This window comes from Drosophila virilis, chromosome X (assembly GCF_030788295.1).
Source record: "Drosophila virilis strain 15010-1051.87 chromosome X, Dvir_AGI_RSII-ME, whole genome shotgun sequence".
NCBI classification, from domain to species: Eukaryota; Metazoa; Arthropoda; class Insecta; order Diptera; family Drosophilidae; genus Drosophila; species Drosophila virilis.
The window spans coordinates 28263735-28290678 of NC_091543.1; the positions used below are offsets into that span (position 1 = coordinate 28263735).

At 35.5% G+C, this 26944-nt stretch overlaps 1 protein-coding gene across 50 annotated transcripts in view; it reads left to right on the forward strand.

Annotated features, from left to right (window-relative positions):
• The first annotated feature begins 3414 nt into the window (after positions 1 to 3414).
• Positions 3415 to 26944, forward strand: part of para (sodium voltage-gated channel paralytic) — a 63644-nt gene continuing 40114 nt past the window's right edge. For 17 of the 50 annotated variants that reach the window (XM_032439183.2, XM_032439208.2, XM_070207748.1 and 14 more), the window contains exons 1-10: positions 3415 to 3564; positions 6468 to 6500; positions 12258 to 12413; positions 12549 to 12754; positions 16808 to 16936; positions 20045 to 20136; positions 20301 to 20577; positions 20650 to 20959; positions 22192 to 22500; positions 26281 to 26343. In XM_032439183.2, the coding sequence (XP_032295074.1) occupies positions 3415 to 3564; positions 6468 to 6500; positions 12258 to 12413; positions 12549 to 12754; positions 16808 to 16936; positions 20045 to 20136; positions 20301 to 20577; positions 20650 to 20959; positions 22192 to 22500; positions 26281 to 26343 (1725 nt within the window). The remainder of the gene's footprint in view (positions 3565 to 6467; positions 6501 to 12257; positions 12414 to 12548; positions 12755 to 16807; positions 16937 to 20044; positions 20137 to 20300; positions 20578 to 20649; positions 20960 to 22191; positions 22501 to 26280; positions 26344 to 26944) is intronic. The other 33 variants (XM_032439230.2, XM_032439258.2, XM_032439199.2 and 30 more) reach the window with 6 other exon arrangements.

The window sequence follows — 26944 nt, forward strand, 5'->3', positions numbered from 1 at the left end:
GTATATGTAGAATTCATTGACTAACAACATGCGAAAAGCGTGTGCGTGTATCTGTGTGTGTCGGTGTGTGTGTTTTTCTTTTTTTCGTTCGACTAAAGTTTATTTCTGTGTGTGTGTCTGAATTAGTTAATCAATTTGCGCAATTATTATTGTTGCACATTTGATTAATTGCGTTTAAAAATATGTAAATGCATTTTTATAGCATGCTTTTGTGCGCCGCATGTCCACGTGCATGTGTATGTGTATGTGTATGCGTGTGTGTGTTGCTGCTTGAGCTTTGTCAAGTTGCGTCCGCAGTTCAAACGCAAATTAGCTCGAGCTTTATTTGCTTTGAATTCTAATTTCAGACTATTTAAATTATGTGAATGCCGAGCATGGAATTTGTTTCATTCACACGAATACATATGTATATACATATATGTACACAAGCTCATGTAAGCTCCTGCGTGTGTATGTGTGTGTGTTTTGTATATAAAAACACGTCGAAATATCGAACTGACCTACTTTTCCGCTCAATACACACACACTCGCTTGAATTTATATATGTTTATATATATAGATGTTTATATATAAACATGTGTGTTTGTGTGTGTGTGTCCATGTTTCGCCGCTGCGACTACGCCAAAAAGGTAGCCCACACACACACACACACACACATACATATTGCCAGTGGGCAAGAGTGCTTTGACCTTAGCGCAGGCTTCTTACATAAGCCGAAAGCACAATCGAAACCGAAAACGAAATTCGAGCCCGTTCGAGTGTAATCAAAATTCCACAAGTTTTCGGATTTAGCTATTTACATATAAATATGCAGTTTACGTAATTTACGCTCAATGCTATTGAAAACTTTCTTTGGCATTTTATGCAATTTAAACAATGAGATTAAATTTATAATCCGAATCGATTGAAAGTGAGTAAAAGGCCTTACTGTTTTCGTTTTCGTGCACATGTATAATATGTAATGAGTGCAGGAAATGTCTTGAGCTCCTTCAAGTAAGGAAAATATGTATTATTTTCTTATTTTCTCCGTCTGTCTAGAAACTTGTTCTTCTAAAGCCTACGCAGAGCGAGTCTAGAATTTCCTCGATATATAAACGATAAATATCGATTTTGAGACTTGACTCTTAAGCATATTTCAGTGATTGTAAGAACTAAAGATGCCACACTTGTGTCATAGCATATATACATAGATTAGGTATATTTCACTTTAAGGATAGCTAAAAACTGCATTAAGGTCAAACTATCAACACCGAAGTTAATCAAGAGTGCATTTGCGAAGCAGCTTAGTTGCTTAGAAGGAAGTCAAACCATTTTCTTTTTAACATTTCGATTTTTTCCGTTATATTCGCTACTAAAATAAAAAGAAATAACATTTTCCTGTTGCGTTAAGAGAAAATCGTTAATATCATTAACTAATTTGTTCTATTTCGAATTGAGAATTAATGTAAAGTGCTCGTTGTTTTCGCTCTGCCTTCAAATTCGGTTTTTATTAGCAGGTTTTCCACATTCACGCATCCGAGTTTTGTTCAAAAACTTTCCTTGCCATGTATTTACAACATTTTTATAAAGCAATTCTATTTTTAAATTCCAGTTGCCCGTTTCACCAAAAATATTGGAAACATTAAACATTTTTGCTTTGTGGCTGGGTTAGCTTTAAAGGTTTTTAAATGAGAACTAAACAAGTTTTAAATTACGGTTCAGTTGGGTTGGATTTAGGTTCGGTTCAAAGTAAAAAGTGTGTATTTTATGTTCACACCGGTCCAGTTCAGAACAGGTTTGCTGCATTGGTTTGAACCACCGCCTGGTTCAATGAATTCGAAAAGCCAGGCTCGAGCTCTGAGCCGCACCGCCAGCTATTTTGTTTGGGTATACTTAGGCTTTGATTTGTTTGATTAAATTTGATTTCAACAAATAAAGTATATTTTGTTTAATCAATTTAATATTTTCTTAAATCAAAAATAATCAAAATATATCTGACCAGCAAGAAATATTCAAAAGTAGTATACTACATGTTGCTCAAATAAATGTGTCGAATAAATATACTATAAATATTCAATTTGGAAAATGATCAGCTTGCAATTCATGTTTAATGTTAAAAAGACAAAAATAGTTTTAAAATAGTTTAGGCATTTATTTATAATTTTGGAGCCCAACATTATGCGAGCAATGCACTAAGATTTATTTATTAATACGAATCGATCAGTTTTCTTGTTCACTTTTAACTAGTCATTAGTTTGGCTTCTATTAGCTTCTGTTAGTTGTTTTTTTGACTCCACTTCGGCTAAGTGAAAATAATTAAAAATAAATTCTTGAAGACAGTATTTAAATTCAAGTCAGTACTCAAATACATTTCTATGCAATAAAATGTAAATGAATATAAAAAGCATTAGGCGTGTAATTGAAGCTTGCATGTATACTCTAATTAAAGTATTTTGTGTTATATATACAATAATTACCAATAACAATTAGTTTCAGTGAGCTTTCAGAGCGAGGTCAAAGGTGGCTATGTGTGTCTAAATAATAAAAAGCAACAAACAGCAAGGCACAAATAATGGGAAGTTTTTGTGTATAGCTATGTCAAGAACCTACCAATTATATAATCAGCAGATTTAGCTTGAGAATCCAGTATTGCAAACGCCTTGTTTCGCTATCGAAGCTTTAATTTGTTGGGAATTGCAAGCGTGAAGCAGCGAAACGAAAAGCAAAGCAATCAAACTACAGTATATTTACTATGTGCATCACTCTCAATTTTAAAGTCCAGGACAATGCAAAGATAATTAACAAATATTAAAGTACACGCTTAATTGCTTGAACGGTTACGGATAAAATATCATAAGTAGAAAGGGACAACAACATATTTCTCTCTGTGTACGTCATTCAGCTGGCCAATTAGGAGCAGCGATTGTATTTATTGATTGAGAATGGTTCTTGTTGTTGTTGTAGTTTATTTTTATTTGTATTTTTGCCATTTGATTGGAATGCACTTAATGCGAATTGTCACCTTCACTAATCCAATTAGCCAACTGATTCATTGGCTTTATTCATGCGAATGGGTTCAATGTGCTCACATTGGCACGAACATTTTTATCGTATATGTGTATGTTATACACATTAAATATAAATGAATCTACTAATAATTTGTGTAATTTGCTTTTATTATATAATTACAGCATCGTGCTAAGCGGCGGGCGCTACTCGAACATGGCGCCTCGGATATAGTTGTAGCTTTAATGTAGCAGGCGACATCCATGTGCCTCATGTGAGTACTGAGCATGCATTGGCCCCAAAAGGGCAACTGAATGTGATCATAATTGTTGTATTTCTATGTGTATGCGTGTGTGCGTGTGTGCGTGTTTGACTTGAACATTTACAGGCCTTGGAAATCTAAGGCTCTCATCGTTGGCCGCATAGACAATGACAGAAGATTCCGACTCGATATCTGAGGAAGAACGCAGTTTGTTCCGTCCCTTTACCCGCGAATCATTGGTGCAAATTGAACAACGCATTGCCGCTGAGCATGAAAAGCAAAAGGAGCTGGAAAGAAAGAGAGCCGAGGGAGAGGTGGTAATTATTTCTAGCTGAATGTTGTGCTAACTAATGCTAATATATATAATGCATACGATATACGTATTATGTGGCTATTCTGTGTATCTTCTATCTGCTATCCGTATCTAATATATATATATATATATAACTATAACTGTAAACTATGACTATAACTATTGCGATCAAATGTTTCCATTTTCGATTTACGATCTTCAATTTAACATTTTACATTTTACATTTTACATTTAACATTTACAAATTAACGACAATCGACACCTGTCGATTACCGTTAAACGCTACTATGCGCTTTTGTTCGTGCTTCAACGTCTATTAAATATGTATTTTGAATAACTATCCCAAGCCCCATATATCTGTACCCATACTATAATTAATGCTCCAACTAAGTTCTTATATTACTTGCTACTAACCTACTCGTTAACCCAATGCCAAGTAAACCTCTGTTGAGTTGAGAGTTCCCCGACTTCAAAAACATTATTCCTTCTATATAGGGGTACTTTGCACCCTAAACATATTTCGGTTCTACCTACTATTTCTTCTAACTCCACCTGTGTTCTGTCTTGACAATGTTGAACCATGTTTGGATATGTTCGTACATAAGAAAAATAAACAACTCTTGCTTTCCCAATCTCCCATCAGCGTATCTACATGTGCTTCATTCAATACCCATCGATTCCTGCTGTAAACCGTGTATCATAAATCCCATCAATCTTTAACACGTGTATATATATATATATATATATATATAAATGTGTTTGTATAAATACATTCATCCATAAACTATCTACTCCCTGAAAATTATGTACCTCCATGGACCCAACCCAAATATTTGTAACTCTCTCTCTCTCTCTGTCTCTCTGTCTCTGCACACTCTTGTATCTTCTTGTATCGTCTACTTGAATCAAAACGTACAACTTTCCATACCCAGTATAATAATTGTTTTCCCTTGCTGCTTAAGAAACTTTGTATTCATTTTTCTTTTTTTTTCTTTTGTCGGTTTCAAAACTCATTATTGTACTTAGTTTCAAAATAGAAGACACTGTGTGTAACCTTCCACTTTTTTACATCCGTTTGGGTTTGTCTTGAACTTTTTTGTGCTTAGTGTTAACCATTTGATTTTGAAGTCTCTGTCGGTTATTTTCTTAATATGATTTGAACAAAATTCAAAAACAATTCAACAAAATAAATGTATTGTTCTATTATTTTTGTCGTTGTCGTATTATGTATGTATTTTTGTATCTCACAATTTCCCAATTCGTAACTATGCGTACCCAAAACCGTATTATTATCCATACTTAAGAAAAGAGAAAAGCGATTCCTGTCATAATCGTTGTACGTTTGTTTGTTTGTTTCATTGTTTTACGTATATTGAGAGTAAGAAATGTGTATTCCAACTATTGGCCTCGTAATGTGTTTTAATCGTGTATATATACTTATATTGTTATTGACTATATCGATTTGTGTACTATTCGATTATGATTTTAATATGTATGTGTATTTAATTGTGCAAATTTGTTTATTGTGTCTAAGGCAAAAAGTTGTTGAGTTCCATTTTGATTTGTTCTAAGTTTCTTGTCTTTTACGTTCACATTGAGCTCAGTTTTATGATTTCCACTTCGACTAAATAAATCACTGTCCTTGTGCTCCTGTGTGTGCGTCACACATGGTAAACTCACAAAAGCCACGATCCTTTCGTTGTGTAAATACATATACTAAAAGTTCAACCCAAGTTTTACCATTAAACACTACACCAGTTCCTGTGCCAGTACCAGTAGCAGTACCCGACCATATACCACCAGACCCATCAGCCATTGTCAATCACATACTTGTGTATTCTTGTAGCTGCGACTCATATTTAGACTATAATCGTATTTAACAATCAATCAAATTATACAATATTTACAAAAAAGAACTAATAATCAATAATAATAAATATAGCTGGTTTTATAGTGGAAAATACAAGGAAATCTTGATACACAGATAACAATACAGGCGGCCATTCAAAAGCTGCATGCTACAAAATCGACGCACAGTGTTGCATTTTGCCAGTTGTACAGCAATTTCCTTAACTAAACTCAACAGATAGCTTGCGTTGTTTAAGCGCTCTCTCTTTCTCTTTCTTCAACTCTTGCTTTCTCAACTTGTACAAAAGTAGACACTAGGAATTCCATAAGACATTTCATTACACATGTGTTCGTGTATTATTCAACAAAAAATCTCACCAATGTATACAATATCAGTTTTAAACTCAAACTCATCTCGAACTCTCTTCTGTACAACACATATGCTGTCCTCTGCGCTCTCTCTCTTTGTCTCACTTTCGATCTATTTATGTTTGTGTTTAAATGTCTCTCTCTCTCTCATTCTCACTCTGTTCTTCAATCAGTCTCTCAGCTCCAATGCAACTCTGTTGCGCTTACACAAACACACACAAAATATCAGAATATGTATAGAGCATAAATAGGAATCCATAATAAGGATATAAAAACTAAATCGAATTATTTCCAAACTTTACGTATAATATCTTGCAGAATGCTAACCGTTTCACATACATGTATATATATATATTTTTTCTATTTTTTTTTTCGTATACTTTTTCCTTTTTATTTACAACTTTTTCTCTACTTTGAATGCTCCCAACGAAACTTTTACGCGCTGCTGTCTGGAAAACGAAAATAAACCAAAAATAATATCGAATAAAAAATCATAACAATAACAAAACGCAATCAATAATAAAAAAATAAAAACTATAAACTACTTGGCGCTTGCATCTCGCTAAAATCCAACAAACATTTTCCAATTCTTTTTCCCAACTTTTACATTAATGCCCGAAAAAAAAAAAAAAAAAAAAAAACAAAATGCGAATGTCCTAAACCAAAAACCAAATCCAAATCTTCTTTCAGCCGCAATATGGTCGCAAGAAAAAACAAAAAGAAGTAAGATTTCCACAGAACTTTTAGTCTAAACACACTAAAAAAAAAAAAAACCAAAACCGAATATCGTACCTCCCTTAACTGCCAAGCACACACACTAAATGAAAAACTCCAAAAAAAATTTTCCAAAAATACAAAAGAAAAAACATGTCACAAAATAATAAAGCTTTTGATTTGTTTTGCGTTTTATTTGGAACTTTATTGCCAACATTTTGTTAGTTCTTAGCAGCATATTTTTGTGTTCTTATGTAATTGCTTCAAACTTTATTCGTATATGTATTTGTATTCGTATTCGTATTCGTATCCGTATTCGCATTCGTATTCGTATATATTGGTATGCATACTCTCTTAAATTGTATAAATCCCTGTAAAAATTAGTTAAATTTGGTGTCACACTTGCCAAGCTTCAATTATTTGTCTTATCTATACATATGTAACTATTATGTATGTATCTACTTTTGCTTTTCCAATAACTCACCTAATTGTCTACTCGTAAATATGTACTGTGTGTATATATATACTATATATATGTTTATATATAACTATATAGCCCAAAGTGCAGCTCCTTTTTGACAATGCAACTATGAATATATATATACAATTTTTCTTATCCCGCTCATATGATTTACTAAAGCTTACTTTATTTGCCATCTTACTGAAGCTATGCTAAATGCAACTCTACTCTCAATTTTGCCAAAGACAGTCTGGCAATATTTGTATATAGATCAGGTACCGCTGAGTGCGGCCAGTTTCAATTACACTATGCAACAGAGTTTTTCGTCGGTTGTGCACCCAATTTTCTGATGCTCATTTTTTTCTCATTTTTAACTATATTTCTTGCATCTTTTCTAAAAGTTGCTTTTCTTCATGCTGAAATAAATTGTAATATTTTCAGAGTCCTAAAAATTATTAAATTACAAAAGAGGCTAATAATCGCCCAAATAGTGCAATAAAAAAACATCTATTTAGGTTAACTGATCCATTGATTTATATTTATTTAAGCAATTTATTAAATTTTTGCCCAAAGTTCCACAAAGGAAATACGAATTTTTATTGCAATTTGTTACTTTGTAGCCAGAAAATTGTTGTTGCCCACACTTTGTTGCACAGTGTTGAAACTAATCAGAGCCTCAAAGCTGTGCCTAGCTGGCACTTTTATGGTTTCTTGGCAGCAGTTTACAGGCTACAGGCTCCGAGCTCCAGGCTGCGGCTTGTGCCCATTTGCTTGAGTGCTGTTAATGCGCTTATAAGCAAAAGGACTCAAAGGACTCAAGGGATTTTCAGCCAAGTGGCATCAATAGACGCATATGTCCTGGCCACATCTGTACGAGTGAGGGCTCACAATCAGTTGCAAACTTTTCGATTGTGTGAGAAAGTTCTTATGCAGCTCTAACTAAAATGTACATACTAAAGATGTGTGTGGGTGTGTCTGTTCATTTAGCCTTGTAGATTGTATTGTATTTATGTCAAGAAACATGTAAAGGAGGCTTCTACGAACCAATTAAGTATATATGTAGATGCAGAAGTGTAGCCGGGTCTGTCTGTTTCGTGAAACTTAACAACTTTTGTTGTAGGCAGTACATAATATATATAATCGGTCGAAATTTGTGTTCTAATTGAAAACATTTTATTGTTCTTCATATATATGTATATGAATTGGATCAATATCGCACTAGTATATTATGTAGGAAGAGGAACAATCGATCGATTTTCTAGTTTTCAAGAAATCTTCAACAAACTATGCCTTTATGATCATCAATATTGTTACCAGAAGGGTATTTAATTGTCGGCGTGCCGAAGAATCTTCTTGCTCCACAATTTTGTGATTTAGTCGCAGTTTTTGGTGTGTTAATTGTTGTTGTGCCAGGTGAAATATGTGTGTGCGAGTGTGTGAGCGTGTGAGCCTTAGCTTAGCTTTTTAGGGCTTAATAGTGAGTACCCTTAACACTAGCCCAGGTTCAGTTTCTTTTGACCATACTATGCAGATGTCTGAGGATTTACACGCGCGCGCAATTGCAAAATTTGTACGAAAAGAAAGAGTATACAAAATTTAGCATTGCCGCCCAGCCAAGCCAAACAACTCATTAACGGTATAATGCTCGTATTATACCATATACTATATATACCATATATAAAAATAAAAAAAAAAAGAAAAACAAAAAAAATACAAATCAAACTGCCATGACTTGTGACTCATCGTGCCAGTGCCGTGGCCGTAATGCCTGTAAGTGGGTAAATGGAACTGAGAAGTAAGTGCTCAAGTCAGCGACTATGACAACAACAACACCAACAACAACAACATTAACAACAAAAACGAGAACAACAACATTAGCCACAGCCACAGCAACAATCATAATAATTATAATATACACAAACTTCGGCATTTGAAACGAAGTTAATGCGCAGCTTTTGACCAGGTTTAATTTATATGTGTCCATACTTTTGGTATACCCTGTAAATAGGCAAGAACGAGTATGCTACTTGAGCTCAGGGAAGCTAGGAAGCAGAATCGCTGGCTCAGCACGATATTCAAAACAGTTACCTGCCTTGAAGCTTAATTTAATAAAAGAATTCGATTTTCACTTTTATATTTTCACGTTTATATTTTCATACATTTGTGAAAGTAGATATAATTAGCTGCGGGTTTTGAGTTTCTTTTCAATTCAATTTATGGTCTACAATAAGTTTGAGGTCCATTCACGAACCAGTTCGCTTCAAAATCTGTTTGCAGTCTTGATCCCAATGAATCTATTCGTCTGATCCTTATGAAAGCTGTATGGATATAGATATCTGACTATCTGCTCTATCTGCTCTGGTATATAAAATGTGTCAAATATTTATTTTGATCAACTGAAAGTATCAATGTTAATAAAGATGCAAATAAGGGGTTTGCATATGTATATTGTAATTTGTGCTCGCTAGCTATAGAGCATTAGGTAGTCGAGTAAGATAGCTTCAGGTTGATGAGTTTTTTTCTTTCCTTAAGTGCTTTAGCTGCGCATTAAGAGCAGCAATTAATCGCGTAGCATTCGAGACAGAAAGTATTTAACAGGCAATTTGATTTAAGTAGTTTTTTTTTTTAATTTGTAGCTGCTTGTTGTTATGACTACTCTGTATAAGTACACATACTTAGATCGATGCTAACATATACATACATATCTATCAAATAGACAAGTCGCCTCAATTCTGTGAGTGTATGTGTGTGCTTGTGTGTGTGTGTGAGTGTGTGTGTGTGCAGCATCTTTGGCTCTGCATGTTGCATCGTATCGTGTTTCAATATATGTACATACATATACTTAATAAAGTTAAAGCGGTTCAATAAAAGACTATGTTACGTAATTTAAATTCTTAAGCGGTTTAATTAGGAGGCTAGGTTACCTAATTAATATATAAACTGTGCTCTAATATTGCAAATTAATAGTTTCTCATTAAATGAACGGTTTTTGCCATTATGTGGCAACGCCTAATAGCTTTCATAAATATGTACGAACAAAGCTGCCAGCCTGTTTATAACTTGTGTCTATAATTTCAAAGTTAATTCAAAAAAACTGGGCTTGCCTCGACGCTCGCGGTTATTCCACATATTCAAAGGTTAATTAGCTCTACATTTCGCATATATCAGAATAAATTGTTAGCTTTTAGTTCAAATAAAAGTGTTTAGATTTAGGTAGATGTTCTCTTGGTTCTCTTGGCCAGTGCTGCCACTCACATTAAATTTGTGAATATTGAGCCAGTGTTAAGTTGGCTGCGCCTACAGCGCTATAATACCATAAATGAAGTAAAATAGTTATAGTTTCAGTCAGCATTTCAATTCCTGATTCATTTATTTTGTTTGTGCTCTAGTTTCTGGCATTGCATGCGTCATAAATTGTGTATGTTAGTCGGCAGGAACAGACGTGTCCGGTTGAAACCGCCTTATTGTCTGTCTGTCCATCTGTCAGTCTGTTTACATACATATGTATATATATATATATATATATATATATATATATATATATATATATATATATATATGTGTGTGTGTGCGTGTGTGAGGCCTGCCATGCGGCTTGCCTTTTATTAGTTTAAATATAGACTTGACTTGGCCTGTTTAAAAGGCAGCTGGCAGCAGTTCTTCCGCAGTCCCCTTAGCCATAGTCATGACTGCGACACTCGGGCTATATGGTCATGGCTCAAGCTCCTGCTTCATTCCTGGGCCCCATTCGTTGGCGCAATTGCGTCAACACACAAATACACTAACATACACTCACACACACACACACACACAATCTAATTGTCACGCCAAGCAAACAAGCAAGCAAACCAACTATTATGGAATTTTTTAAGCGCCGCTCTACTCATTGTGTTTGTGTGTGTCTATATGGCAACTCGAACAATTTCATGACGGTGACGTTCGGCTTTTTGCTTTACTTTTGCTTTTGGCATTGCATGTCCATGTCCATGTCCATGGAAAGTAAAAACTAACTACAATGCTAGTTATTTTATACATCGATACAAACTCACACACACACACACACACTCACACAAACAATGTGTGTGCGTGTATTTGTGTGTGTTTTTCCTTGAAATCGATAGACGTACGTACCATGGCCCCAGCAATAGGACACAAATATTGTCCCCCATACAATATGCATGACAGGGCAATTAAAGTTGCCCAAAGCATACAAAAATAATCATCGTCATAATAAATATGAGAAAAATCGAAAACAAAAAAGCACACGATACCGGTTTTATTATCCAAGTAATCCAAGATTTTTGTCTAAACGTTGCCATGACGTGTCCTCTGCTGAGCGTGTGTGTGTGTGTGTGTGTGTGTGTGTGTGCTTGTGTGTCTACATGTAGTTAAATGTAAAAATTCCTATAGTTAAGGCTTAGCACGTGCTTCTTTTTGATTACAGCTAACTTGCCTTGTAAATACTTACACAACACTGGTTAACCATATCAGTATTGGAACTTCTCAAGAAATCTGTCTAATTGTTGTTATGTTTGTGTGAGTGTGAATGTGTGTGTGAGTCTGTATATCAAGTAATGCATATATAAAGATTCCTAGACCCAAGCCTTAGCACGTGCACCTTTTTAATTACTATTTACCAGCTTTGTATATACCTACACAACACTAGTTAAGCCACACAGTTAAGCATGTTATTTTTAAACTTTCGCCTTCTGTTTAAATATGCTTTCAATTGTTTTCCAATATAGTTCACAATTATTTTACTATTCATTTCTGATTTCTGAATTGTATAAATAGAAGAGCTCATTTGAGATCTGTTGGAGATATTGGTTCAAGTTGATTTTGGTTTTATCTTTTGCATAACAGCCCAGCCCAAATGAGATGTATTTGCTCTGTCAAAACAATCTCTTGAAATGCCTTCACTTTTGTCAAAAATAAAATTGCATATTTAACTCTATTTTTGTACCAATTGTCACTAAATGTGCTATGCAAACTTTAAACCATTAACAAAACATTCAAAAATTTCCAAAAATTTTCAAATCGAAAATAATAATATTTCCGTTATTGTTGATGCCTTTTGATTTGTAATAGCCCACTAATTTGCCTACCTACTACTTCTTACCACTTACAACTGGTTAACATAAATGGACAAACTGTAAATTTATATGCGTATATATATATTTCTATGTATATATGTGCGATATATGTTGAATCGTGTATAACGGTTATGCTAATATTTGTGTACGCAATTCTTTGTTCTCTGTATTTGTGGAAAACGCCAAACGTCCTGAACGTACCGGGAACAACAGATCCGATATGATGACGAGGACGAGGATGAAGGTCCACAACCGGATCCTACACTTGAACAGGGTGTGCCAATACCTGTTCGATTGCAGGGCAGCTTCCCGCCGGAATTGGCCTCCACTCCTCTCGAGGATATCGATCCATACTACAGCAATATACTGGTGAGTGTGTATGCCCTCTGAAAGCCCCTTCAAATTATCGCACAAAGTTAATTAATTTTGATCTAATTGGATCTATTTACTAATCTAAACCGGTTATATTCAATCCCAATTCCTTGTGTGTATCTCGTTTTGCAGACATTCGTAGTTGTAAGCAAGGGAAAAGATATTTTTCGCTTTTCTGCATCAAAAGCAATGTGGCTGCTCGATCCATTCAATCCGATACGTCGTGTGGCCATTTACATTTTAGTGCATCCATTATTTTCGTTATTTATCATTACCACCATTCTCGTGAACTGCATATTGATGATAATGCCGACAACGCCCACGGTCGAGTCCACTGAGTAAGTACTGTCGATTAGCTAAGTAGACTAGAACTAGCGAGATGGCCCAGCATCTACAGTATGTCCGAGTATATAGTATAAACAACCAGTACATACATACTATACTATATATATCATGTATATTCGTATTACTGGGTCTTACAGTTATTTACTTGCGATATACAAAACATATTTGGGCAACCCTTAGCTACAAATCGATTTGATTTACAATTATTTATTTATATCCATTTTTTGTTGTTTATCTTTTAACTAAGTTGATACCTTAAATAATTTACATATATCTATGTATATGTAATTATATATATATTTGCTATATAATCGATATATTTATATTAAATGTAACTTTTTCGATATTGATGCAGACGTGTATTTAGGTCAAACATAAATTTCTTTCAACTATAATTTACAACCAGACAACGACCAAAAAAAAAAAAAAAAAAAAAAAAAAAAATTAATCGAACAAACAACAACAAACCAAACTAATGATAACTATAACGATAACGTTTACAATAAAAATATTAATCACATTTTGAAGCGCCTGCAAGGTTAAGAATATTTCAAGAACTGCCTAAGCAAGGAATTTGTACAAAATATAAAATTAGCAAGTTAAATGATATCGAATGCTATTCGATTAAATCAACATTGTGTAGTAGTTGAAAGCTCATTGCTATAAGCTCATTTGGCCAGCAGATCGTGCATTCGCTGCGTGTCGTGCTCAACAGCTTTTGTAAGCCGCTCAAAACCTGTTGAACGCTGGCCACCCTGTATTATATTCGATTGTACGTACATCACATCTGTTACAACAAAAAAAAAACATTTGATTTTTCGATTAATCGAATTAAAAAAAAAACAGCAGCTAAAAAAATACAAAGTTTAGACACATTTCGATGCCTCTCATTTTGTAAATTGCCGTACTCAAAACCAAAAAAAAAAAATGCATTTAGTACCTGGGCGCTCTCAACTATCGGATCGTAGTAAACTTAATCAAATACCTGTTGCCAAATATGTAAATACCAAGCATATTGTAACTAGCTATTCAACGGGCCAGCCCTCTGGTTTTGGTTTGTTCACGTTTTCGTATAACAAAATAATTAAAATTCATCAAATTCAATTCGATCACATTTTGAATACAGTAAACAATTGAATTTTTTGGTAATATCCTTGATGTAGCCTTAGTATCATAAGTAGTGCAGCAAAACTAGCAACAATATACATTAACTTTTAAGTAGCTTAAGTATGTAAGTAACGATAACAGCCCTTATACCCGTATACGCAATATATATCCCTTTGAATCGAAACCCTGAACCTTTTTTACGCATATATTTATCAGTATTATTAATAGATATGTAGCATAAAAGTCTAGTTCCATTTAATTGCGCCATATCATGCTGTTGAAGTAAATGCCTACTATGTATCGATATATTTACCGATATACTTATATGTATTCTAAACGTTCAATACTAGACCATATATATTTCGTATAATCTTATATAATTAGCGTTTAATCGAAATTCTGTATATTTTCGTTAACTATATAGTAAGAAATTGGGGTTTCTAAACGTCGTTACAGCTACAATTGATCAAATCTGCAGGCACTGCAATAAGCAACGAATTTTTAGAATTCAATAGTTTCTAGTTAAAAATAGATTTGTAATTATTAGCAAAGTACACCAAAATCTCTCGTACATATACATAGTATAAATATATATATATCGCTCTATAATATCTACGTAGTTCAAAACAAACCCGCCCCCTTAAACTCGCTCTCTCTCATTTATGTAAAGTGCTCAAACTTCAATTTAAAATTGTGTTTAGATTTTCATGGTTGTGTATAAAAGTACAATAAATACCTAGAACAGCAGTTAGATACAAATCCATATAAGAAATGTACACTCAAAAAAATTTGTCGTTCCCAATTTTAGAAAATCGTCAAAAAAAAAAAATTGTTGTAATATCCAAAAATGTTCTTGGTTTAAAAAACTTTAAATATAAATTTTTAGAAAATATTTTCTAAAATTTCGAAAACATTGGAAATCTGGAAACAAAATTTTGTTGAGTGTATGCTTCACTGTACGAAGTACATGTATTGTTAGCGGTAATTGTAAATAGCTCATGTACTCTCGTAATATCGTAAGTAGCGCAAAAAAAAAAAAAAAAAAAATGAAAAAAGAAGAAAACGAGCAAAATGCTTAAAAGCGCAAGAAGCGATTAAAGAAGCAATCAAAAGTGAAAAGAGTTACGTCATTTTTTTAGCTGATATCAAAAGTTTTGTCGCAGATTTGGTATCAGAATTGAGTACCCTAACAAATAGCCGTGCGTGCACTTACAAATATGTACGTGTGTGTGTGAGGGTGTGGGTGTGGGTGTGGATGTGTGCGTGTGTGGGTGAGTGGAAGTGCCACTTGAACTTGGAACGTATAAGAGACGCTGCTGCAATTGCAACTCAGCTCCGACTCGGCTCGGCTCCATCTTCATCTCCGGCTGCGTCTCCGTCTTCATTTCCGTTTCCGTTTCGGGCCAAGTTTTCTGGTTGTTCGTGGACAACGGCGGCTGCGCTTAGCCCAAAACGGAATAGTTGCTGCCGCATAGTTTGAGTCACGCACCCACACACATTTACACAAAAGAGAGATTGAGTGTGAGTAAGAGAATAGAAAGAGCGAGGAAGAGATAGAAAGAGCGAGAGAGAGAGAGAGAGAGAGCGCGTGTAAGCCTTGTCTCTGTGCCTATCTAAGCAGTTGGCAGCCGCATCTATGTGGGTCGCCTGCTGAGCTGTGGCTGCACTTGTGGGCGCCCAGAAAGACATAATACCTGCAATTAAAACGCAACTCAAGTGTCCTTCGCAGGCATTGGGGCCTAGGTCAAACGCATGCTCAGCCCACAGACCAGAGACTTTGAACTAGTTGCAGCTGTAGGCGGGTCAGACGGGGGCAGGCTGGGCGGACTGTCAGGGCAGTCAGGGCAGTCAGGGCAGCTGGACGCCTGACTGTCTGTCCGCCAGTCACTTGCAAGCCGATTTAAATCTGTCAAATGACTAACCAAGACATAGAGAGACCCACACAGCTGCCTCAGCTGGAATTCAGGCCGAAGGTCGGCATATTGATCTGAACGCCCACATCACAGCAGCTGTAGCAAATGCAGCAGCAGCAGCAGCCGCATTAGCATCTGCAACTGCATCTAGCACTTATTAACAATTATTGACATTGACAATTGTCGTCTGTCTATCTGCATCTCAACTGCTTGTTATTCACAATTGCGGCCGCCCTTTGATCTGCCAAATAGATTTCCAGACAATTTGTCTGCCTTTAATGCACACTTATTATAGTTCAAAATGTGGGGAGTCGCAACGGGTTCTATTTAATTAAGCACAAGCTCAATGCAAAGCAGGGTTAAGCTAAAATTAAGTTATAATTATAAGCATAAATAAGTCAGGGCTATTAACCTAATAATGTTCAGAGCTCAGCGATACTCTCAATTAATATAGCGCAGCAGAAATCTATTTTTATTTTTATAAATAGTATACTTGTATTTTACTTTATTAACTACAATACCCCTGCAGCGAAATTTGCACCCAGAGAGGGCATCGATTAATTTGAATTTGTCTGCTTTAATGTATAGTTTGCGTAAGATTACCGTAAGCACCAATCGATTGTGCTTTAAATATTCTTTTCAACGCGGTTTATAAATTAACAATAGCAATTTTAATAAACAACTGTTTCAAAGATCCCATACAGATTCTTGCATTAATTAAAGAAAAAAAAAAAAACAGTTGGCAAAATTAATCGATAAATAATCGAAAGCTTTTCAGCTCAAATAACTGCCAGGGTATTTGATATTCGGCATGCCGTTTATAGATTACGTTTCTTGATTCTTAAAATAATAAATTGTAAAGCTGTGAGGACCCAAAAGCAGACCGCAAGTGTACTTAAGATACTCGTACTTTACGATATACATTTTATTTGACTAGCCATGATAAAAAATAAAAAAAAAAATTAAAAAAAAAAGGAGATGAAGAAACGAAAAACAAATTGCATTCGAAATTCAATTCGTTTTTAGGGTGATATTCACCGGAATCTACACATTTGAATCAGCTGTTAAAGTGATGGCACGAGGTTTCATTTTATGCCCGTTTACGTATCTTAGAGATGCATGGAATTGGCTGGACTTCGTAGTAATAGCTTTAGCGTGAGTTATATTATTAACTATTTATCAATTTACTAATTTATCAATGTCAATCAAAATGCTCACATAACATAACTCTCACACATATATATCATAATGCCATACTATATCCATCTATGTCCGTATATGTACCATATCTTTTCTCGTTTCTCGTTTCTCGATTATCGATTATCGATTATCGCTTATCGTTTTTGGTTTTCACTTCTGAGTTCGTATCGTATCGTATTGTATCGTAATCGCCTTTTATTCTATGCTAAATTAACTGTTATACACGCCAGTTAATTATCATCCAGCCAGTCATTAAAGTTTTTCTACATTTTGATTTTGATTTTGCCTTTTTGTTAGCCATTTACTAAATACAAATGTAGTTAATACATATTGTATGTTAATTAACTAGCAGCCCACAAAAAAAAATATATATATATGTATATGTATTAAAAAACAAACAACAAATTCACTGAATACGGTTAATATTCAAATTTTCTGTTTAATTATGCAAATTAGACATTTTTATTGCGAACTATTTACAAATTTCTTCGGAAATGGAAATGAAAATTGGATGTGTATCTGTGTGGGTGTGTGCGTGTGTGCGTAATTGCTATGCATTAGCCACGGCTGGTTGGGCATTTAATTTAATAAATATATTTATTTTCTATTTAATCAACGAATATCGTGGCACAAAAACGGGCGCTAAATTGCACTTTTAATTTAAATTGCCCGCAAACACACACACACACGCACAAACGCACACACACACATGCACACACACACGCACACAAGTAACATGACATGTCACGACAACAACAACAACAAGAGCAACAAAAACAATATCAGCAACCACAGCATTAACAATAATAACACATATGGCAAAGGTAGCTGCTAAAATTACACATACGCCATGTGAGCCGTGGCGCAGCAGTTAAGAGCGAGCGTTTTTTTTTTATTGATTTCTTTTGTGCTGTTACTAATGCCGTGCCCTACACAAACACACACACACACACACACACACACAGAGTTGGCTTTGCTATGATTATTTGCCATACCAGTTAACACACACACATACACACACACTCGCACACTTACACAGAACGAGCGAGTCATAAACTAATTTTTGGCTTTTTTATTTGCTCCTGCAAGATATTATTATTTCTTTTTCTGTTTATTTTTTCTCCTCTCTTTTGTTTTCGTTTCGTGACAGTTTCGTTTCATTGCTTTTTGCTCCAATTTAACCATTTATTGGGCGCCCTCTGTCCGTGCTCTGGGTTGAGCTGCAGAGGGCCTCGAGGGCTTCGAGGTTGCCGTAACGCGTGGCCGGGCTATTCGTGCAGCGCATTTCGCTGGCGCCGCACAGACGCGCAGCCTTGGACACCCCTCCCCACCTGCTCTGCTCGCCCTCGTCAGCCCGCCTAACCGCACATGTGGCGCACACGACTTACTCCTCGCCAAGTTTAAAGCGCGCTTTTAGGCGCCGCCACACTCCGCAACAAAATTTAAGGCAAAAGAGAAGGCAAATCATTTAGCTGGTGAAAAGCAACGGCCAGAATTTTCGTTCTCGACTCGTTTTTAAACAATTCTTTAGGTTTTGCGTCCGAATCGAACTAAAAACTCCTGAATTAAGTTGAGCTAATACTTAATTTCAGAAAAGCTTTAAATGCCCGCGGCATAGGAATAAAAACTCTTGAAAAAGTCATTTCAAATAATTGTACTTAAATCAAGCCTTTAAAGGTCCACGTAAAATTTACAAATTCTTCAAACTTGGCTTGATTGGGGGGGATTGCAAAAGGGAAAGGGAAATATAGATAAATTTAATCTTGTTTCCAGCTCAAACTGAGATTAAATTGGGTCCACTTTTATAGCTAGGCTGATTTAATTTAGTTAGTTTTAAATTTATTTTATTTCGTTCTTAGGATGAGTTCGATTGGGCTTAAAAACGAAAGAAACCAGTTGCATAAGAGTTGTTTTCTGCTTAAAAATTAGAATTGAAACATGAATCTACGGCTTGAGTCAAGTATAATCGGTATTACTTGATTTTATTTGATTTAAGCTGAAAGTTCTTGACTTTTTCTGGCACTTGGATAATATAAGTATGGCATACAAACATATTTTTGCCGGGTAAACAGTTTAGAGGCCGGGCCAATTAGTAGCCAATTTACACGCCATGTGCTTGCTTATGTAAAGGCGGGAGAGTGTGTGTGCAACCTGTATTTATATGCGTTCAAATCGATAAATATTCATGAAAAATAAATGAAAGGTTGCTCTGGCTGCAGAAGTAACATGAAATTCCCAAAGGATGACAGCATACAGCACGACAAGGCAAACAACTCAAGCAAATGGACATTACCAGGCCACACCGATACGTGGGCGTGTGTGTGTGTGGGTGTGGGTGTGTGTGTGTGTGACAGCTATTTTCATGGTACGCTTGTGTGCATGCATAAATATTTTTATAGCAACACAGACACATTGAAACACAACAGCAGGAGCTGCACCTGCCCCAGGTGTAACCTGAACTTAGCTCTCCACAGCTTGTGGCACATTCCCGTAATGAATCATTAACTTGAGGGGCTGTGCTAGAGTAGTGGGGAGGTGTGTGGGGGGTGTGCGGGGCGGTTTGGCGGGTGTTCACTAACTGGCCAAACCCATTTGTAACATACACTTTCATTCGCATACTAAATTTCAGCTTTCTCTCTAATGCATACACATTCCAATTCATTTTCACTGACATATCTTTTCCTATTTTTCTTCTTTGAGTTTTTCCTTTGGCTCAAATTACAAACCTAATCGCGCTGTTTAAGACAAATATGAGAACATACACGCACACACACACGCACACACACACATGAAACACGCTAATTATACATCTGTAATTATTAACGACTGCAAACATAATCGTACCAATCTATTTTTACATAATTAGATCGATAGTATTAAATTTGTAATTACCAATACTTAATGACATTTCATGTGTATGTATATTTGCTTCTGTCATCGTTAATATTAACAACAACAACATCAAAAACAACTATTACAACATTTGCCGACTGCAACAACAACAACAACAACAACAACTACAACAACAACAACAACAATGACCTTTACTTGGATCCGACACAGTTATGTGACCATGGGTATAGATTTAGGTAATCTTGCTGCCCTGAGAACGTTTAGGGTGCTACGTGCGCTAAAAACCGTAGCCATTGTTCCAGGTATGAACATAGCTTTGAATTAAAAAAAAAAAAACAATAACTTTTATAGTGTTATAATGTTATACAAAACCATTTAGCCAAGAACTGTTATATATAAAAAAAAAATAATATTAATACTCAAAAATTGATAATTGATCTTCATAAATAATAAAACCCATTTATAGGCCTGAAAACCATTGTCGGCGCTGTCATTGAGTCGGTGAAAAATCTGCGCGATGTGATAATTTTAACAATGTTCTCGCTGTCAGTGTTCGCCCTGATGGGCCTCCAGATCTACATGGGCGTACTGACACAGAAATGCATTAAGAAATTCCCGCTTGATGGTTCCTGGGGCAATTTGACCGATGAGAACTGGGACTATCATAATCGGAATAGCTCCAATTGGTATTCCGAGGATGATGGTATATCGTTTCCATTATGTGGCAACATCTCCGGCGCTGGGTGAGTAGATAGCTTCGCGATGCGACTTATCGACTTATCGATTTTCACCTATCGATTGCATATCGATTGCAGTCAATGCGATGACGACTATGTGTGTCTGCAGGGGTTTGGACCGAATCCCAATTATGGTTACACCAGTTTCGATTCATTCGGTTGGGCATTTCTGTCCGCTTTCCGACTGATGACCCAGGACTTTTGGGAGGACCTATATCAGCTGGTTCTCCGTGCCGCTGGACCCTGGCACATGCTGTTCTTTATAGTCATCATCTTCCTAGGTTCATTCTATCTTGTGAATTTGATTTTGGCCATTGTTGCCATGTCATATGACGAATTGCAAAAGAAGGCCGAAGAAGAAGAGGCTGCCGAAGAGGAGGCGATACGTGTAAGTAGAAGCCCAGTAGAGCACAGTAATCGCCCAATGGACAAACAACCACATTAAAGCCACCTCAAACGAAATGGTAGATAATTTCAATCTCAATTACCAGTGAGCTGAATTGATCATTGAAAATATCTATTATACAACAAGAGTTGCTTTTTTCTTTTGTATATGTATGTATAAAGTCAAACTGTCTCTCGCTCTCTCTCTCTCTCGCTCTCTATATATGTTATATATATATGTATATCAACAATTTCAATCAATCAATCGTACATCATAATGTATGACCACACTTTAGTGCATCTCTCGAATGTACATACAGAGTGTACAATTGTGTAGCTGTAAAAAGAACACCTATCCACCAATGCATATATATATCTGTAATGCTCAGCTAAATATTTATCTATCAACACATACATATGTATTGCTTTCCGAATTCCAGTAATATATATAAATATATATAATCGTAACGTACTTATTTACCAACTACTTGCATAGTTATATACATATATATGGTTTTAATTATTATTTGATTTTTTTCTGGTTTGTGTTTGAATATCTTTGATCTCTCTCGTGTAAAGCAAGTAAAATACTTCAACTTATTGATATGTCATGCCACAGATCTATGCCAAACTGGCAATATAACTATTCTCTGTTCAACCGTGTACATCTCTTTTATATATGTATCAATATATATATATATATATATATATCAATATAACTCAATATCAAATTCTTATTGTTTGTCAGTATTTTATTAAAAACGCACTCTTTTTGTTTTAAAATAATGCAAAATTGCAAACACTTGAAAGTAAAAAGCAATAAACAAAAGAAAAAATCAAGTGCAATTACTTAGAAGTAACATATAAACATAAACAACAACATTTATAAAAAAAAAAAAAACGAAAAAAAGAAAACTAAAATTCCCCACCAAAGTCCAATCCCAACCAAAAGTAATGTTCCAAACCACAGCACAGCACTTAATATTATTATACTTTTAATTTTATATATGTAATATATATATGCTAACATATATATGTAGAACTTGTCTTCTGTTTGTCAACCACACAAATCCCAATTAAACTCAAATCCCAAATAACCCAATCGCATGTACCATATACCATATAGCATATGGCATATAGCATATGTATAGCATATAGCATATACGATGTGCCGATGCCAATTCGCGCCCCTTTCCAGATCAGCAAACAAAATTCTTTGTGCATATATCATTATAGGAGGCAGAGGAGGCGGCCGCTGCGAAGGCGGCTAAGCTGGAGGAGCGCGCCAATGCGCATGCACAGGCCGCCGCCGATGCCGCTGCCGCCGAAGAGGCGGCACTGCATCCCGAAATGGCCAAGAGTCCAACGTATTCGTGTATCAGTTACGAGCTATTCGTTGGCGGTGAAAAGGGCAACGATGACAACAACAAGGAGAAGATGTCCATTCGTAGCGTCGAAGTGGAGTCGGAGTCGGTGAGCGTTATACAAAGACAACCAGCACCTACCACAGCACACCAAGCTACCAAAGTTCGTAAAGTGAGCACGGTAAGTATTCCGAGCGCAATAATTTTCTTTGACTTATCCTTTTTGACTTATCTCTTTGGTTTTTCGTTGTCTGTTGTTGTCTTTTATTCGTTCTCGTTATTTATTGTACTTGTTTTTGGGAAATATACTTATATATGCTCTTCTCTATATTAAAATATATTCTTAACGAACTTCTGTTTGGTTTATCGATTTCGATTTCCATTTCGATTACTATTTCAAATTCGATTTCGGTTTCGGTTTCGATTACTATTTCGATTTCGATTTTCTCATAAGCAGCTATACGGCCGGTCTACGTACATCGTTTATCGTTTTAGTATTAGTTGCAATCAGTTTGGTATGCGTGATTTTCTATGATTTCTGTTGTGTTCATAATATTTTCAAAATTAGCGATTATCGATTTTGATTGCCTTGATTACCATCTATCATTGTCCTCTGATGCCAGAAGCTGTGCAAATATATTGCCAGCTTTTTTTCTTCTCTACTCGTTCTACGTTCAACTCGTTAATCATGACGCCTTGCACTCGTCCTGAGATTCGAGCGAGTAAATGTTTCGACTGCGTCGTCGAGTATAGCGTTCGCTGCTTTTCTGCTCTTGCAGCTACGAGTTACGTTTTGTGCCGAGCTCAAAGATTGCCACTCATTATACTCGCTCAAGGCTGCTGCCGCTACTCGCTGCGCGAGTAACGAGTACTTATTTTGCAGTTACTGTAACGATTACATTACATTCACCTTTGTTGTTTGTGCGTTTTGGTTTACAAATTGTCACTGTTCAGTTTTGTTGTTGGAACGATCCTCTATATCGTGCTTAAGTATATATACATATATATAATAACCATCATAACTAGCGAAAATTCCTTTGCCTTCCATAAAATGAGTAGTGCTAGTACGTGTATGCGTGTATGTAGAATTATAAATTAATTAGCTGTAGTTTCTTGACCAAAAACAATATCATAACATAATAATAGCCAAATAGTTGAAGTCTCGCTCTCGCTAACAACTACTCGCTATGCCTCCCCCCAACTCTCTCTCTCTCTCTCTCTCTCTCTCTCTCTCTCCGTCTATCTTTCTTATTCTCATCTTTGAGCCGTACCTCCCTCTCTCTCTCTCTCTCTCTCTCTCTCTCTCTTTCAAACTCCATTACATTGTATTAACAACAATTTGATTGTATTAGTGCATGCATTTTGTCATTGTGTATGTGGATGTGTATAAGCGAGTGTGTGTGTGTGTGTGCGTAGTTGTGCGTGTGTGTGTGAGTTTCAGGCAGCCTTTTGTTAAATGTTAACTCCATCATGATTTCAATGTGCTCGTAGTTAGCTGGCTCTTTTTATTGGCATTTCGCATAATAATTTTGATTTTGATTTTTGATTAATTAATTTTCTGATTTAACGGATATCTGTTTGGATTTGTCAAGTTTTTTGGTTTTCAGTTGACTCATTGCTCGGAATGCTTTAGGTGACGACTTGATTGGAGCTCAAATACAAATACAAAAACACAAATTCAACGATGCTTACCTTTCATTACAATGCAAGCAATGTAAAACTGAGGACGACTACAATGCTAAAAAAAAAATAAAATATCTAGCTTCACATGAGGCTAACGATTGAAGTGCATTAGCATAAAATATTTACAACACTTCAAACACTTCTCTGCTCACAATCAGTCGAAATTCTTAACTAACGATCGTGCTTGATCTCTGCGTACATAAGGCATACATATATTTATATCTAACAAATTTGCGTAGGACAGCTTGGGCTTTCCATAATTCTGCAAACTGCAAACCACCATCCGTTTATGTTCTGTTCTTAATCATATAATTGATTTTACTTTATAAATAATCTTAATAATGGCTACATTATTATTTGCATGTGAACGTTGCTTTAATTTCCGTTAACTATTTACAATTATTATTAATATATTATATTATACCATAAAGGTATATTCTTACATAGCTGAAAAATAAAACTCAAAAATATGCGAAATACTTAAGTTTTACTTCAAAACAAAAGAAAGATAAGCGCAGTTCGAATACAAAACGAAAAGTTTAAGTACAGTACGGCACAATGGTTACACCAGCACCGATTTCTAAGCATTGCCCTCGATAAATTCGATAACGATAACGATAACAATAAGCGCAGTGTTACGTTTTGCGATACCACCAACAACATGCTGCAGCATGTCGATAGCTCTGGCATTTTTACTCCCTCACATTTCTACAAATATAAATAAAAATTCTCAATAGTTATTTTGGCTTTGGCAAGCATATGCTTAGCGCACAGCGGCTGGGACACATTGAAACCCTAACTTCTGGCACCTACAACATTGGGAGCTCTATTAGGCATACACACACACACACACACACTAGAAGCTGCAGCTGAGTGGCTAAGCAAGAACATTTGGTCAATATTAATTTTTATTTGTTTTCATTTGATTGAAATGGAATTTGATGGCCTATACAAATACTTTTTTAGCAATATACATACATATGCTATATGTGTATGATTTTAATCGAACGCAATTCAATTGAAAACAATTTCTTTGAAATATAACTCGAATTTGTACTCTCACTAAATGCTATTGCTGTTTCGCATTTGCTGTCTCGCTCTTGCATTCTCGCTAGCTCGTTCTTACTGCCAAATTTAATTGCTCAGAGTTGCATTCCAAAAATATACTACTTACTAATATCATAATCGTAATCGCTCGCTCAGTTTTATACTGTCTGAGCACCTCGAACTCAAGGTAGGCCTTGGGCCTCAGGTAGGTTTCTCTCTAATACTCTCACACTCAATCTAGCTCTCGAATAAGAGAACTCTTGAAACACTCGAATCAGATAAGGAACAGAGCAAATTCAGCTGTTAGTGAAAATACTTAACTGTACTAACTACTGTTCTATAGTTGGGTGAACAAAAAACTTAACATAAACCAATACACAAACAAGTTTATATTTTGTTTATTTTTTGATAGACGAGTTTGAAATTTCGTGTCTTTGGGTAGGATGGCGGTTAGAAACCTTATGTAAAACCTATATTTGATATTGTGGAATTTCGATAAAGAATATTTTCAATGCATCCCCCTAAGAGTTTTGACATAGACAGTAGACATATTTAAGTAAATATTAAAAGCAGTAGAAATAACTTTTAATTTGTTAACATCTTATTAGAATAGCTTGGTAATTCTTAGTCTGAAACTATGAGTTTTATGTTGAAATTAATTGAATGTTGTGGTTCGAGCTCTAAAAGGCTCGAATCAGCTAAATTCCGAGCAGCCGATTCTTGTTTAAATTTCAAAAGTGCTGCCAATAATATGAAGAATGAAGGAAAATTCCTTATTTTTTGTTTATTTATTTACACTTATTTTGATGTTATCAAACGCTGCGCTATAGTAGATAAAATGCTCTAATCGCCGACTCACCACTCACACCTTATATAGTTAATTAAAAGTAATTATATTGTGCAGCTAAATTAAATATTGTGCTGAGAATTGATTATTTTTTGAGGGGCACACTACCAAAAACCAACAACATCAATTCAATTTATTTCGTAGAAATTAGCAATGAATTGTATTCACATGAATACATTCACATTCATACACATATTTGTATACACAATGACAAATACTTCGAGTATATACCATATTTTGCTTTCAAACTCTTTCAAACAAGGACAGCAAAAATTGTATAAATTTAGCAGGAATAACTATATTTACATACATATATAAATTTTATTTGATTCAATTTTTCTTTTTTCTCTATTTATATTTTATTTGTAAAAAAAAAAAACTTAGACATCCTTATCCTTACCTGGTTCACCGTTTAACATACGCAGGGGATCACGTAGTTCTCACAAGGTAAGCGCCCAATACACACACACCACACCCACACACCCACACACACACACATATCAACATACACGAAGCGTATTGTTTTCCTTGAATCAATGACAGCCAGTACAAACCAGAACAATACCAACAATAACAAAAGCATCAAGAACTACAATCGCTTTAACCATTTCATATCATCTAGATGGAGGCTCAACACTACTGAGATATTTACTTTGCAATTACGAAATTCACTCTCTACCACACACATGCACACACACACAGACACAGTTTTTGGGCTCAGAGACTTGTAGTTAAATGTACCTGTGCATATGTGTATATGCGTGTGTGGCAACTCTGCGGCTGTGTATGTGTGTGCGCGTGCTTGTACTAAAGCACTGAGATCTCCTGCACTCAACACACATGCTTACCGCAGTTGCTACCAATTGATGCCTGGATATTCTCAGTCGCATATTTGTACATAAACAAATGCACACACACACACACACATACACACACACACACAAACACATATCTCACACACATACATATATTGTACTTTGTGCGTCAACGAATCGTAGGGTAACTCATGCGAAACTCATGGTATTCACATATTGAAGTTAAGAGAACC